Source organism: Gadus macrocephalus, chromosome 10, assembly GCF_031168955.1.
Source record: "Gadus macrocephalus chromosome 10, ASM3116895v1".
NCBI lineage: Eukaryota > Metazoa > Chordata > Actinopteri > Gadiformes > Gadidae > Gadus > Gadus macrocephalus.
This window is the reverse complement of record NC_082391.1, coordinates 13775504-13788653: the sequence shown is the minus strand read 5'-3', so window position 1 is coordinate 13788653 and position 13150 is coordinate 13775504. Positions and strand designations below refer to the sequence as shown.

Here is a 13150-nt window from a genome sequence, read left to right as displayed (position 1 = left end):
TAGTAACGCGGAGAGCTGGAGGACAGAGAGCGATAGACATACATTCGGCGTGAAACCAATATCGTTCAATTTAAATGTCGTGCTTTTTGGGGTATTTTTCTTGTGGAATATTCAATCTGGTGATGGATGGTTACATTAGGCTTCCATGTATGTACTAAGCGACAGGATGGGATGCAGCCTATAACAAAGACACTATGACAAAGAGAACGAGGTACCGGGACTGGAGATGGCAGGCTCTGTGGTGGCATCATTTCTTTCTCTTGTGGAATACAATAGACGGACAGGCTCGCTACACTATCCCGGAGGAACTAAAGCAGGGCTCCGTGGTCGGACATTTAGCCAAAGATCTGGGTTTGGGATTATCAGAGATTTTCGACCGTAAACTGCGCGTCGCCTCGGAGGCTGGTGAGCAGTATTTCAGCGTGGACACGGGGAAGGGCGAGCTGGTGGTGAACGAGAGGATAGACAGAGAGGCGTTGTGTGGACAAAGCGCGAGTTGTGTTTTACCGCTTCAGGTTGTCGTGGAAAATCCGCTGCAGTTGCATCGGATAGAGGTGGAAATCAGAGACATCAATGACAACTCTCCTCGTTTTGTTATAAACGAACTTGCATTTGAAATAGCTGAATCTACTGTCGTCGGTGGTCGTTTTCCGCTGGAAAGTGCGGAGGATCAAGATGTAGGAACTAATGGATTGAGGACTTATGTTCTTAGTAAAAATGATTGTTTTAGTTTAAAAATGAAACAAATCGAAGACGGGAGGAATGTCCCGGAGCTGGTGTTAGACAAACAGCTTGATCGAGAAACAAAGTCCGTACACCAGTTATTACTGACGGCCTTGGACGGGGGAAATCCGGTAAAATCGGGAACAGCACAAATAACCATAACTGTACTTGATATTAATGACAATAACCCTATTTTCCAAACGTCTTTGTATAAGGTGGCAGTTAGGGAAGATATTGCAAAAGGGACGTTAATTGTTAAAACTCAAGCGAGTGACCGAGACGAGGGGCTAAATGGAGATGTTGAATATTCCTTTGGAAAACACACTCCGGAAAACGTTTTAGGATTATTTGATATCAATTCTGTTACAGGGGAAATTTTCTTAAAAGGTATATTGGACCAGGAAACTGCCGTAACGTATCGAATAGACATAAGTGCCAAAGATAAAGGCACCCCCAAAATGGAGGGTCATTGTCGTGTTCAGGTTGACGTTCTGGACGTTAACGATAACAGCCCAGAGGTGATCCTCACCTCTGAGCCCAACGACGTGCCAGAGGATGCCCCGAGTGGCACGGTCGTGGCTTTGCTTAGTGCACGTGATCTGGACTCCGGCGACAACGGTAAAGTGACGTTAAAACTCCCCGTGGGTTCGCCGTTTAGCCTCAAACCCTCGTTCTCGAATAATTATGCTTTAGTAACCAATGGCGTTATAGACAGAGAAATCATGTCGGTTTACAACATTGAGATAACCGCAACAGATGGAGGTTCCCCTTCTCTAATCAGTAGAAAAATAATACCTGTTAAAATCTCTGATATAAATGACAATGCACCTGTATTCAGTCAACCCTCATATAATGTCTACATAGGAGAAAATGGAAGAGCAGGCACCATAATATATTCGGTATCGGCCTCTGACTTGGATTTGGGAGACAACGCCAAGCTGTCCTACTCCATCCTGGACTCAAAAGTGCAGGACGTGTCTGTGTCCTCCTACGTCTACATCAACTCGGAGAACGGCAGCATCTACAGCATGCACTCCTTTGACTATGAGAAACTGAAGGTGTTTCAGATTCAGGTGCAGGCAAAGGACCACGGTTCTCCGTCTCTGAGCAGCAACGCTACTGTTCATGTTTTTATTCTGGACCAGAACGATAACGCCCCCTCTGTTATCTACCCCTCCTCCGCTGTCCACGGCTCCCTCTCTCAGCAGAGGACGTCCCGCTCCTCCAAAGCAGGCCACTTGGTTACCAAGGTAACAGCTGTAGATGCCGACTCGGGGCATAACGCCTGGATCTCCTATAGACTGGCAGAGGCCACAGATGCCTCTCTGTTCGCTGTCAACCTTTACACAGGGGAGGTGAGGACTAAACGGGCTGTGTCTGAGCAGGACGACTCCTCTCAGAGACTGCTCATAGAGATTAAGGACGACGGGGATCCGGTTCAGTCCACCACCGTCACCGTGTCCGTCCTGTTAGAGGACGGTCTCCACGAGCCCATTCTGGACCTCAGACACAAGACGGACGATTCTCACAAGAAAACGGGGAGAATGGCTCTGTATCTGATCCTCTCCCTGGCCTCAGTGTCTGTGCTCTCTCTGGTGACTTTCCTCATTCTAGCTGTTAAGTGTCTTAAGAGCAGCAGAAGCAGTGGTAGCTGCTGCATGAGACGGAGCGACAGTGAGGACTACAAGAACCCCAACAGAAACCTCCAACTCCAGCTCAACACTGACGGGCCTATCAAGTACGTGGAGGTCCTGGGAGGAGACATGATGTCTCAGAGTCAGTCCTTCAGGTCCTGTCTCTCTCCCACGTCAGAGTACAGTGACTTCACCTTCGTTAAACCCAGCAGCACCACAGACTTCAAAGACATGATCAACGTCTTAGACGCCTCTTTACCTGACAGCACCTGGACCTTTGAGAGCCAGCAGGTGAGATGAATATAACTCAAAATAATCATTCAGCAATGATTGTGAATATATTATTGAGTGCATAAGGTTGTGTTCAAATCACAATATTGTGATTTGGCCTATTTTGAATTCTGCTTAACCCTTTTTATTTGTTCAGCTCACTGGGCAACATTTTACCATTTGTAAAGGAGGAATACGAATTGTTCATTTGGATTGTTTGTAATTTTTGTTTCTTAACGCCATGATGCAGTTCCACATAACTGGTTTGAATTTCACCTTAGACATCCTAAGTGCATTTTCTGAGTATTGGTTAATATTCCGTAATGATTACTATACTATTACTAATATGGCAATTTACTCTGATAATTCAACGTCATTGGTGTGTGTGTGTGTGTGTGTGTGTGTGTGTGTGTGTGTGTGTGTGTGTGTGTGTGTGTGTGTGTGTGTGTGTGTGTGTGTGTGTGTGTGTGTGTGTGTGTGTGTGTGTGGTAGGTCAACAGAAAATGCTCCATTCTGATAAGTAATTAGGCTAAACTCGATCCATGGGGAAAGCATAGGCTGCATTGCTGCTGTGGCTTTAAGAGCGCTCTCCAGGTAGCCTCTGATTGGATAGCAGGGAACGATGCACTGCACCAATAGAATACAGAACTGTACAAAGAGATCCTTTCTCTGGTCCATAGCCTTGCCAATACAACAGTTACGGTGCACAGTATTTGAGGAGAGGGCTGTCGTTATCCTCTCGTAATATGAATAATATCGTTCCCCGAACGCATGGTTATCTCCGAATATGTTTTTGTGGAATATAATATTCGGCAATGGTTTGCAATACGGGGAATCCGTCGCTGATGAATCTACATTTTTGGAATAATGTGGTATAACAGAGCGGGAATGACAAAAAGAACGAGGTACCGTGACTGGAGATGGCAGGCTCTGTGGTGGCATCATTTCTTCCTCTTGTGGAATACAATAGACGGACAGACGCGCTACACCATCCCGGAGGAACTAAAGCAGGGCTCCGTGGTCGGACATTTAGCCAAAGATCTGGGTTTGGGATTATCAGAGATTTTCGACCGTAAACTGCGCGTCGCCTCGGAGGCTGGTGAGCAGTATTTCAGCGTGGACACGGGGAAGGGTGAGCTGGTGGTGAACGAGAGGATAGACAGAGAGGCGTTGTGCGGACAAAGCGCGAGCTGTATATTGCCACTTCAAGTTGTCATTGAAGACCCATTACAGCTTCATCGGGTCGAAGTTGAAATACAGGACATCAATGATAATTCGCCAAGGTTTTCATCCAACGAGGTGACTTTAGATATAGCAGAATCCACCGCGATAGGGATACGCTTCCCTTTAGAAAGCGCATTAGACCCAGATGTTGGGATTAATTCGTTGAAATCGTATACTCTTAGCAAAGATGATTGCTTTAGTATAAAGGTTAACGATGTGGCTGGAGGAAGGAAAGTTCCGGAGTTGGTCCTTGCAAAGCAATTGGACAGAGAAAGAAAACCCTTACACAGACTAATATTAACAGGCCTCGACGAAGGTAATCCTGTGAGATCTGGTTCAACTCAGATCACTATTAAAGTGCTAGACATCAATGACAACGTCCCGGTTTTTGAGAAAACGATTTACAAAGTATCTATAAGCGAAGATACAGTGGAAGGCGCGATGATAGCACAGACTAAAGCGACAGATATTGACGACGGACAAAACGGAGAAATTGAATATTCATTCGGATCACACACACAGGAAAACGTGCTTTCTGTGTTCAACATCGATGCGATCTCGGGCCAAATATCTCTTAAAGGGAAACTAGATTATGAAACGAAATCAAACTACGAAATTGACGTAACCGCTAAAGATAAAGGTAACCCTAGAATGGATGGACACTGCAGTGTACACGTGGACCTTTTAGACGTGAATGACAATGCCCCGGAGATTATCTTCACCTCGCAGCCGAAGCCTGTGCGTGAAGACGCGGCGGCTGGCACTGTTGTTGCGTTACTAAGTGCCAGGGATCTTGATTCTGGTAATAACGGTAAAGTAGTCTTAAATCTGCCGAAATCCTCACCTTTCAGCTTGAAACCTTCCTTCTTGAATAGTTACGCACTAGTTACTAGCAATGTTGTCGACAGGGAGAGCGTCTCATTGTATAATCTAGAAATAACTGCAACTGATTCAGGCTCCCCCCCTCTGACCAATAAGACAATAATAACCGTCAGCATAACTGATATAAACGATAATCCCCCTATTTTCTCCCAGCAGTCCTATAATATTTATACAAAAGAAAATGGGAAACCAGGCTCTATATTGTTCTCTGTAACAGCAACTGATCTAGATTATGGGGAAAACGCCAAGCTGTCCTACTCCATCCTGGACTCTAAAGTGCAGGACGTGTCTGTGTCCTCCTACGTCTACATCAACTCGGAGAACGGCAGCATCTACAGCATGCACTCCTTTGACTATGAGAAACTGAAGGTGTTTCAGATTCAGGTGCAGGCAAAGGACCACGGTTCTCCGTCTCTGAGCAGCAACGCTACTGTTCATGTTTTTATTCTGGACCAGAACGATAACGCCCCCTCTGTTATCTACCCCTCCTCCGCTGTCCACGGCTCCCTCTCTCAGCAGAGGACGTCCCGCTCCTCCAAAGCAGGCCACTTGGTTACCAAGGTAACAGCTGTAGATGCCGACTCGGGGCATAACGCCTGGATCTCCTATAGACTGGCAGAGGCCACAGACGCCTCTCTGTTCGCTGTCAACCTTTACACAGGGGAGGTGAGGACTAAACGGGCTGTGTCTGAGCAGGACGACTCCTCTCAGAGACTGCTCATAGAGATTAAGGACGACGGGGATCCGGTTCGGTCCACCACCGTCACCGTGTCCGTCCTGTTAGAGGACGGTCTCCACGAGCCCATTCTGGACCTCAGACACAAGACGGACGATTCTCACAAGAAAACGGGGAGAATGGCTCTGTATCTGATCCTCTCCCTGGCCTCAGTGTCTGTGCTCTCTCTGGTGACTTTCCTCATTCTAGCTGTTAAGTGTCTTAAGAGCAGCAGAAGCAGTGGTAGCTGCTGCATGAGACGGAGCGACAGTGAGGACTACAAGAACCCCAACAGAAACCTCCAACTCCAGCTCAACACTGACGGGCCTATTAAGTACGTGGAGGTCCTGGGAGGAGACATGATGTCTCAGAGTCAGTCCTTCAGGTCCTGTCTCTCTCCCACGTCAGAGTACAGTGACTTCACCTTCGTTAAACCCAGCAGCACTACAGACTTTAAAGACATGATCAACGTCTTAGACGCCTCTTTACCTGACAGCACCTGGACCTTTGAGAGCCAGCAGGTGAGAAGAGGCTATCTCAGTCCATATGAAACATAATCTGAATATAATCCATAATATTGCGAAGAGTGTTGTGATAATTGTGAGTTTCGCTGTCTCTATTATATCACATTCAAATATGATACATTTAACTGAATAATTTGTTTCTATTCTTCTGTTCGATATGAAGTACTTATCATATTACATTAAATGTAAGCTGCACCTTAATAATATTTCAGAGCAAGCAATTCCTTAAAAATGGTTTGTCGTTTTTTCCTCCACTGTTAGCAAGGTTTAGGCACTGTGCTAACAAAGCCCAGCATTTCAGCACCCAGGCTAGGGACAGCGACACGTGTGTGTGTGTGTGTGTGTGTGTGTGTGTGTGTGTGTGTGTGTGTGTGTGTGTGTGTGTGTGTGTGTGTGTGTGTGTGTGTGTGTGTGTGTGTGTGTGTGTGTGTGTGTGTGTGTGTGTGTGTGTGTGTATGCGTGTGTATGCGTGTGTTTCGATATTAATTGAGAACCACACAGGAGTCTTATTGATAGCTCTCCCTTGTTCAGCATTTGCAGTTGACTATGTGGCTTTAAGAGCGCTTCTAAGCCTCTCTCTTATTGGACAGCAAGGATGATGCTGTGCACCAATAGCAGGCATAACTGTACAAAGAGATCTACCCCCTGCCTCCACGCAGCCCCTGCACGCTAGAGGTACAATTAGGTGCAGGAGCAGAGAGCGATGCGCGCATATACTTGGACGTATACAAATATTGGTTTCAAGTGATCGCTTTTGTCAGGAACGAATGTTTTGTGATGTGCGGCGTGCAGTATGTCACAATGGCAAGGGAACAATGTTGAATTCGGCGATTACATTTCTCTTGATGGGATATCACGTATTTTAGCGCAACATGACAAAGAGAACGAGGTACCGGGACTGGAGATGGCAGGCTCTGTGGTGGCATCATTTCTTCCTCTTGTGGAATACAATAGACGGACAGACTCGCTACACCATCCCGGAGGAACTAAAGCAGGGCTCCGTGGTCGGACATTTAGCCAAAGATCTGGGTTTGGGATTATCAGAGATTTTCGACCGTAAACTGCGCGTCGCCTCGGAGGCTGGTAAGCAGTACTTCAGCGTGGACACGGGGAAGGGCGAGCTGGTGGTGAACGAGAGGATAGACAGAGAGGATTTATGTGGACAACGGGCCATCTGTGTTTTACCTCTCCAGGCCGTTTTGGAAAGTCCCTTACAGCTGCATCGCATTGAGGTGGAGATACGCGATATTAATGACAACGCACCAATATTTCCTTCCAATCATTTGCATTTGAAAATATCAGAATTAGCAGCAGTTGGCACGCGTCTACAGTTGGAGAGCGCTTGGGATCCTGACGTGGGAACCAATTCACTCAAAACCTACACTTTAGGAAAAAATGAGTGTTTCTCTCTCAAGCTCAAAGAGATCGAGGACGGTAAGACTGTTCCAGAACTGTTTTTGGAGAAGCCTCTCGATCGAGAGCAAAAAGACGTCCATAATATATTATTAACTGCATTAGATGGAGGAAACCCTGTCCGATCGGGAATCTCTGAAATAACCATTAGCGTTCTTGACACTAATGATAACATTCCCGTTTTTGAAAAAAATGTCTATAGAGTAACGTTACCTGAGAATAGTCTAAAAGGTACCGTTATTATTCAACCTAAAGCCACGGACGTGGATGAAGGTTTAAATGGAGAGATTGAGTTTTCCTTTGGATCTCGGACGCCAGATACAGTATTAAATATATTTGACGTTAATTCTTTAACGGGTGAAATTATTCTGAAGGGTGATTTGGACTATGAGACAAATGCATTATATGGCATTGACATTACCGCAAAAGATAAAGGAACTCCTGAAATGGAGGGTCACTGTCGCGTGCAGGTAGACGTGATTGACGTCAACGACAACGCTCCGGAAATTGTTCTTAATTCTCCGCCGAGCCCCGTGCGGGAGAACGCTCCAAACGGCACCGTAGTGGCTCTGATCAGTGCGCGGGACCTCGATTCAGGGGATAACGGAAAAGTCTCTTTACAGCTCCCTAAAAGCTCTCCTTTTAGTCTCACCCCCTCTTTTTCTAACAACTATGCACTTGTAACTCGTGGTGCTTTAGACAGAGAGAATTTCTCAGTTTATAACATAGAAATAACGGCCACTGATAAAGGTTCCCCTCCTCTAAAGAGTACAAAGACGATACCAGTAAGCATCACTGATGTGAATGACAACACCCCTATATTCTCTCAGCCATCTTATACGGTGTATATTAAAGAGAATGGCATTGCAGGCTCTATACTGTATTCGGTGTCAGCCTCTGACTTGGATTTAGGAGACAACTCCAAGCTGTCCTACTCCATCCTGGACTCTAAAGTGCAGGACGTGTCTGTGTCCTCCTACGTCTACATCAACTCGGAGAACGGCAGCATCTACAGCATGCACTCCTTTGACTATGAGAAACTGAAGGTGTTTCAGATTCAGGTGCAGGCAAAGGACCACGGTTCTCCGTCTCTGAGCAGCAACGCTACTGTTCATGTTTTTATTCTGGACCAGAACGATAACGCCCCCTCTGTTATCTACCCCTCCTCCGCTGTCCACGGCTCCCTCTCTCAGCAGAGGACGTCCCGCTCCTCCAAAGCAGGCCACTTGGTTACCAAGGTAACAGCTGTAGATGCCGACTCGGGGCATAACGCCTGGATCTCCTATAGACTGGCAGAGGCCACAGACGCCTCTCTGTTCGCTGTCAACCTTTACACAGGGGAGGTGAGGACTAAACGGGCTGTGTCTGAGCAGGACGACTCCTCTCAGAGACTGCTCATAGAGATTAAGGACGACGGGGATCCGGTTCAGTCCACCACCGTCACCGTGTCCGTCCTGTTAGAGGACGGTCTCCACGAGCCCATTCTGGACCTCAGACACAAGACGGACGATTCTCACAAGAAAACGGGGAGAATGGCTCTGTATCTGATCCTCTCCCTGGCCTCAGTGTCTGTGCTCTCTCTGGTGACTTTCCTCATTCTAGCTGTTAAGTGTCTTAAGAGCAGCAGAAGCAGTGGTAGCTGCTGCATGAGACGGAGCGACAGTGAGGACTACAAGAACCCCAACAGAAACCTCCAACTCCAGCTCAACACTGACGGGCCTATTAAGTACGTGGAGGTCCTGGGAGGAGACATGATGTCTCAGAGTCAGTCCTTCAGGTCCTGTCTCTCTCCCACGTCAGAGTACAGTGACTTCACCTTCGTTAAACCCAGCAGCACCACAGACTTTAAAGACATGATCAATGTCTTAGACGCCTCTTTACCTGACAGCACCTGGACCTTTGAGAGCCAGCAGGTGAGAAGAGGCTATCTCAGTCTATGTGAAACATAATCTATATATAATCTATAATATTGTGAAGAGTTTTTTAATAATTGTATGAATTATTTGTATGAATAGGGTCTACTCGTTTATCACAAACAAAAACACACACACACACACACACACACACACACACACACACACACACACACACACACACACACACACACACACACACACACACACACACACACACACACACACACACACACTTTCACTGGAGACATCCATGGCCTACAATGAATTTAATCAACAGCAGTTCATTCTCAATTATACAGGCACATTTTAACAGAGAGCATCTTGAGGCATCATGACCAAATGAAATTGTTGTCACGATCCGTTTGTTCTAACGAGTTTTGTCAAAGAATGCTGAAAACTTTGATCCAAAATGCGAAATCAGTTGCAGTGGGAGCTAGAATTTGAGTGGAAAGGCTACAATTTGGGTTAGAATGACAGGCCTCAATATTGGTGTAAGCCTTCAATCGAACAGACAGCAGCTGAGACCAATTGAAACGGAACAATGTCAAAATACAGGACGATTCATAATCGTTGTTAAATAAGGCGGGTTAAATAGTAGGATGTTATTTTACTGTTTTAAGCCTAGTATAATGGATGATGAACTGAAACGGGAGAAACATGAACATTCTATAGCTTCCGACTGAACTTCATGTAGGCCTTAACGAGGCACATTGATTTAAATAATTTTATTTAAACCTATTTGTTCATTGGTTCATCGTCCTTTTAATTGTCATAAATAATACAAAAAAGGTGTCCCACTTTTTGTGCGATAATAAAGTGGTAAACCTATTTGACCTATTATTTTTTTAAGGAGGCTACAGCCCCATGCGTTACGTTAGACCGGTTTATAACCTGATGTGTTTACTTTCAAGAATTTTACATCTTTTAATTTGATTACTTCGAATTTTTTGCTTCCGTTTTAATTTCCTAAAAATTATATATTATTTGATAGGCCTACCGGGTTTTCTAAATAAGCCTTTCCGTCCTGCTTTGTTTCATCCACTCGAAATGTCACTGGCAGTTATCAGTTATAGCTGTGGCTTAGGAGATAGCTCACAGCCTTTCCATTGGCTGTGATAAATATCCTGCTGCACCAATAGCATGCAGAACTGTACAAAGAGATCTACTCACCCTCCCCGTGGTGTTTTACCACCGAGACGGTTACACGGTTCAGAGCTGGAGGAGAGACCGATGCGCTTAGGAAAGGGAACATTACCTATCTTTACATTTAGCAGGTCGTTGCCACTCAGTTATTCGTGTGGACATTTTCGTTATGAAAATGAGAATTCACATATAGCCTTTCATATGGAATCATTTTTCGGTTGGACGCATGGTATTCTAAAGCATCAAAGATGACAAAGACAATTGGATATCGAGACTGGAGATGGCAGGCTCTGTGGTGGCATTTTTTCTTCCTCTTGTGGAATACAATAGACGGACAGACTCGCTACACCATCCCGGAGGAACTAAAGCAGGGCTCCGTGGTCGGACATTTAGCCAAAGATCTGGGTTTGGGATTATCAGAGATTTTCGACCGTAAACTGCGCGTCGCCTCGGAGGCTGGTGAGCAGTATTTCAGCGTGGACACGGGGAAGGGCGAGCTGGTGGTGAACGAGAGGATAGACAGAGAGGCGTTGTGTGGACAGCGAACCAGCTGTGTTTTACCACAGCAAGTTATTATTGACAATCCATTGCAGTTATTTAGTGTCCAGGTCGAAGTACAGGATATAAATGACAATGGACCCGTGTTTCTCAAGACGGAGCATGTTTTGAATGTAGCGGAGTCCACAGTTACCGGTACGCGTTTTCCACTCAAAAGTGCAGTCGATCTTGACGTAGGGGCAAATGCTTTAAAATCGTATCAACTTAGTCAAAACGAGCAGTTTTCATTGAATATTAAAACGAATAAAGATGGAAGCAAAGTTCCAGAATTGGTCTTACAAAAAGGGTTGGACAGAGAAAAGCAACCGCTTTATAGACTCGTTCTCACTGCATTGGATGGTGGTAATCCTGTGAAAACGGGCACATCCGATATCATTGTTAACGTGTTAGACATAAATGATAATGCACCTCAGTTTGAGAAATCCCTTTATGAAATCCAACTCAACGAGGACACGTTAAAGGGAAGCATCGTTTTGAAGGTGAGAGCGGTGGATCCTGATGAAGGGGAAAACGGAGAAATAGTTTATTCTTTTGCTGAAGACACATTAGAAAAAATAGTTGAGACATTCACGATAAATACTGAGACCGGTGAGATTTCGATAAATAATGGAATTGACTATGAACAATCGAGAGAATATAAATTCGACATTAGAGCGACCGATAGGGGAACGCCTGCGATGGATGGTCATTGCACAGTGCAGGTGGAGGTTTTGGACGTTAACGACAACCCCCCTGAGATTCATATAACTTCTCTCTCCACTCCTGTCAGGGAGGACTCGCCGAAAGGTACCGTAATTGCTCTAATAAACGCGAGAGATATTGATTCAGGTAAAAATGGTAAGACGAATTTAAGCTTAGGCAAGGAATGTCCCTTTAAATTGAAACCATCGTTCCTTGACAATTATGCAGTGGTTACTGATACTAAACTTGATCGGGAAAAATATCCACAATATAAAATTAGAATTTTAGCCTCTGATACAGGGTCACCGCCACTAACAGCTGAAAAAGAAGTCTTAGTTGACATCTTAGACGTTAATGATAACGCTCCTGCATTCATCCAACCAGTTTATGTAATTTATGTAAAAGAGAATTGTGCGCCCGGTAAAGTATTAGGCACAGTTTCAGCCACTGATCCTGATGTGGGAGAGAACGCCAAGCTGTCCTACTCCATCCTGGACTCTAAAGTGCAGGACGTGTCTGTGTCCTCCTACGTCTACATCAACTCGGAGAACGGCAGCATCTACAGCATGCACTCCTTTGACTATGAGAAACTGAAGGTGTTTCAGATTCAGGTGCAGGCAAAGGACCACGGTTCTCCGTCTCTGAGCAGCAACGCTACTGTTCATGTTTTTATTCTGGACCAGAACGATAACGCCCCCTCTGTTATCTACCCCTCCTCCGCTGTCCACGGCTCCCTCTCTCAGCAGAGGACGTCCCGCTCCTCCAAAGCAGGCCACTTGGTTACCAAGGTAACAGCTGTAGATGCCGACTCGGGGCATAACGCCTGGATCTCCTATAGACTGGCAGAGGCCACAGACGCCTCTCTGTTCGCTGTCAACCTTTACACAGGGGAGGTGAGGACTAAACGGGCTGTGTCTGAGCAGGACGACTCCTCTCAGAGACTGCTCATAGAGATTAAGGACGACGGGGATCCGGTTCAGTCCACCACCGTCACCGTGTCCGTCCTGTTAGAGGACGGTCTCCACGAGCCCATTCTGGACCTCAGACACAAGACGGACGATTCTCACAAGAAAACGGGGAGAATGGCTCTGTATCTGATCCTCTCCCTGGCCTCAGTGTCTGTGCTCTCTCTGGTGACTTTCCTCATTCTAGCTGTTAAGTGTCTTAAGAGCAGCAGAAGCAGTGGTAGCTGCTGCATGAGACGGAGCGAAAGTGAGGACTACAAGAACCCCAACAGAAACCTCCAACTCCAGCTCAACACTGACGGGCCAATTAAGTACGTGGAGGTCCTGGGAGGAGACATGATGTCTCAGAGTCAGTCCTTCAGGTCCTGTCTCTCTCCCACGTCAGAGTACAGTGACTTCACCTTCGTTAAACCCAGCAGCACCACAGACTTTAAAGACATGATCAACGTCTTAGACGCCTCTTTACCTGACAGCACCTGGACCTTTGAGAGCCAGCAGGTGA

At 46.0% G+C, this 13150-nt stretch overlaps 4 protein-coding genes across 47 annotated transcripts in view; all 4 read left to right on the top strand.

The window, feature by feature from the left end:
• Positions 1-13150, top strand: part of LOC132465763 (protocadherin gamma-C5-like) — a 284228-nt gene that overhangs the window by 250257 nt on the left and 20821 nt on the right. For 2 of the 44 annotated variants that reach the window (XM_060062540.1, XM_060062528.1), the window contains exon 1: positions 9687-13146. The exons of the other annotated variants lie outside the window; for them this stretch is intronic. In XM_060062540.1, the coding sequence (XP_059918523.1) occupies positions 10693-13146 (2454 nt within the window). In that variant the 5' untranslated portion in view covers positions 9687-10692. Of the gene's footprint in view, positions 1-9686; positions 13147-13150 lie in introns of those variants that run through there. 44 annotated transcript variants of the gene reach the window in all.
• Positions 187-2672, top strand: LOC132465779 (protocadherin gamma-C5-like). Its single transcript, XM_060062585.1, has one exon. It carries the CDS (start codon positions 195-197, stop codon positions 2655-2657), a length of 2463 nt encoding a protein of 820 aa, XP_059918568.1. The 5' UTR covers positions 187-194; the 3' UTR covers positions 2658-2672.
• Positions 3151-6020, top strand: LOC132465771 (protocadherin gamma-C5-like). Its single transcript, XM_060062576.1, has one exon. It carries the CDS (start codon positions 3495-3497, stop codon positions 6003-6005), a length of 2511 nt encoding a protein of 836 aa, XP_059918559.1. The 5' UTR covers positions 3151-3494; the 3' UTR covers positions 6006-6020.
• LOC132465772 (protocadherin gamma-C5-like) lies at positions 6414-9534 on the top strand. The gene has a single exon (XM_060062577.1). It carries the CDS (start codon positions 6845-6847, stop codon positions 9332-9334), a length of 2490 nt encoding a protein of 829 aa, XP_059918560.1. The 5' UTR covers positions 6414-6844; the 3' UTR covers positions 9335-9534.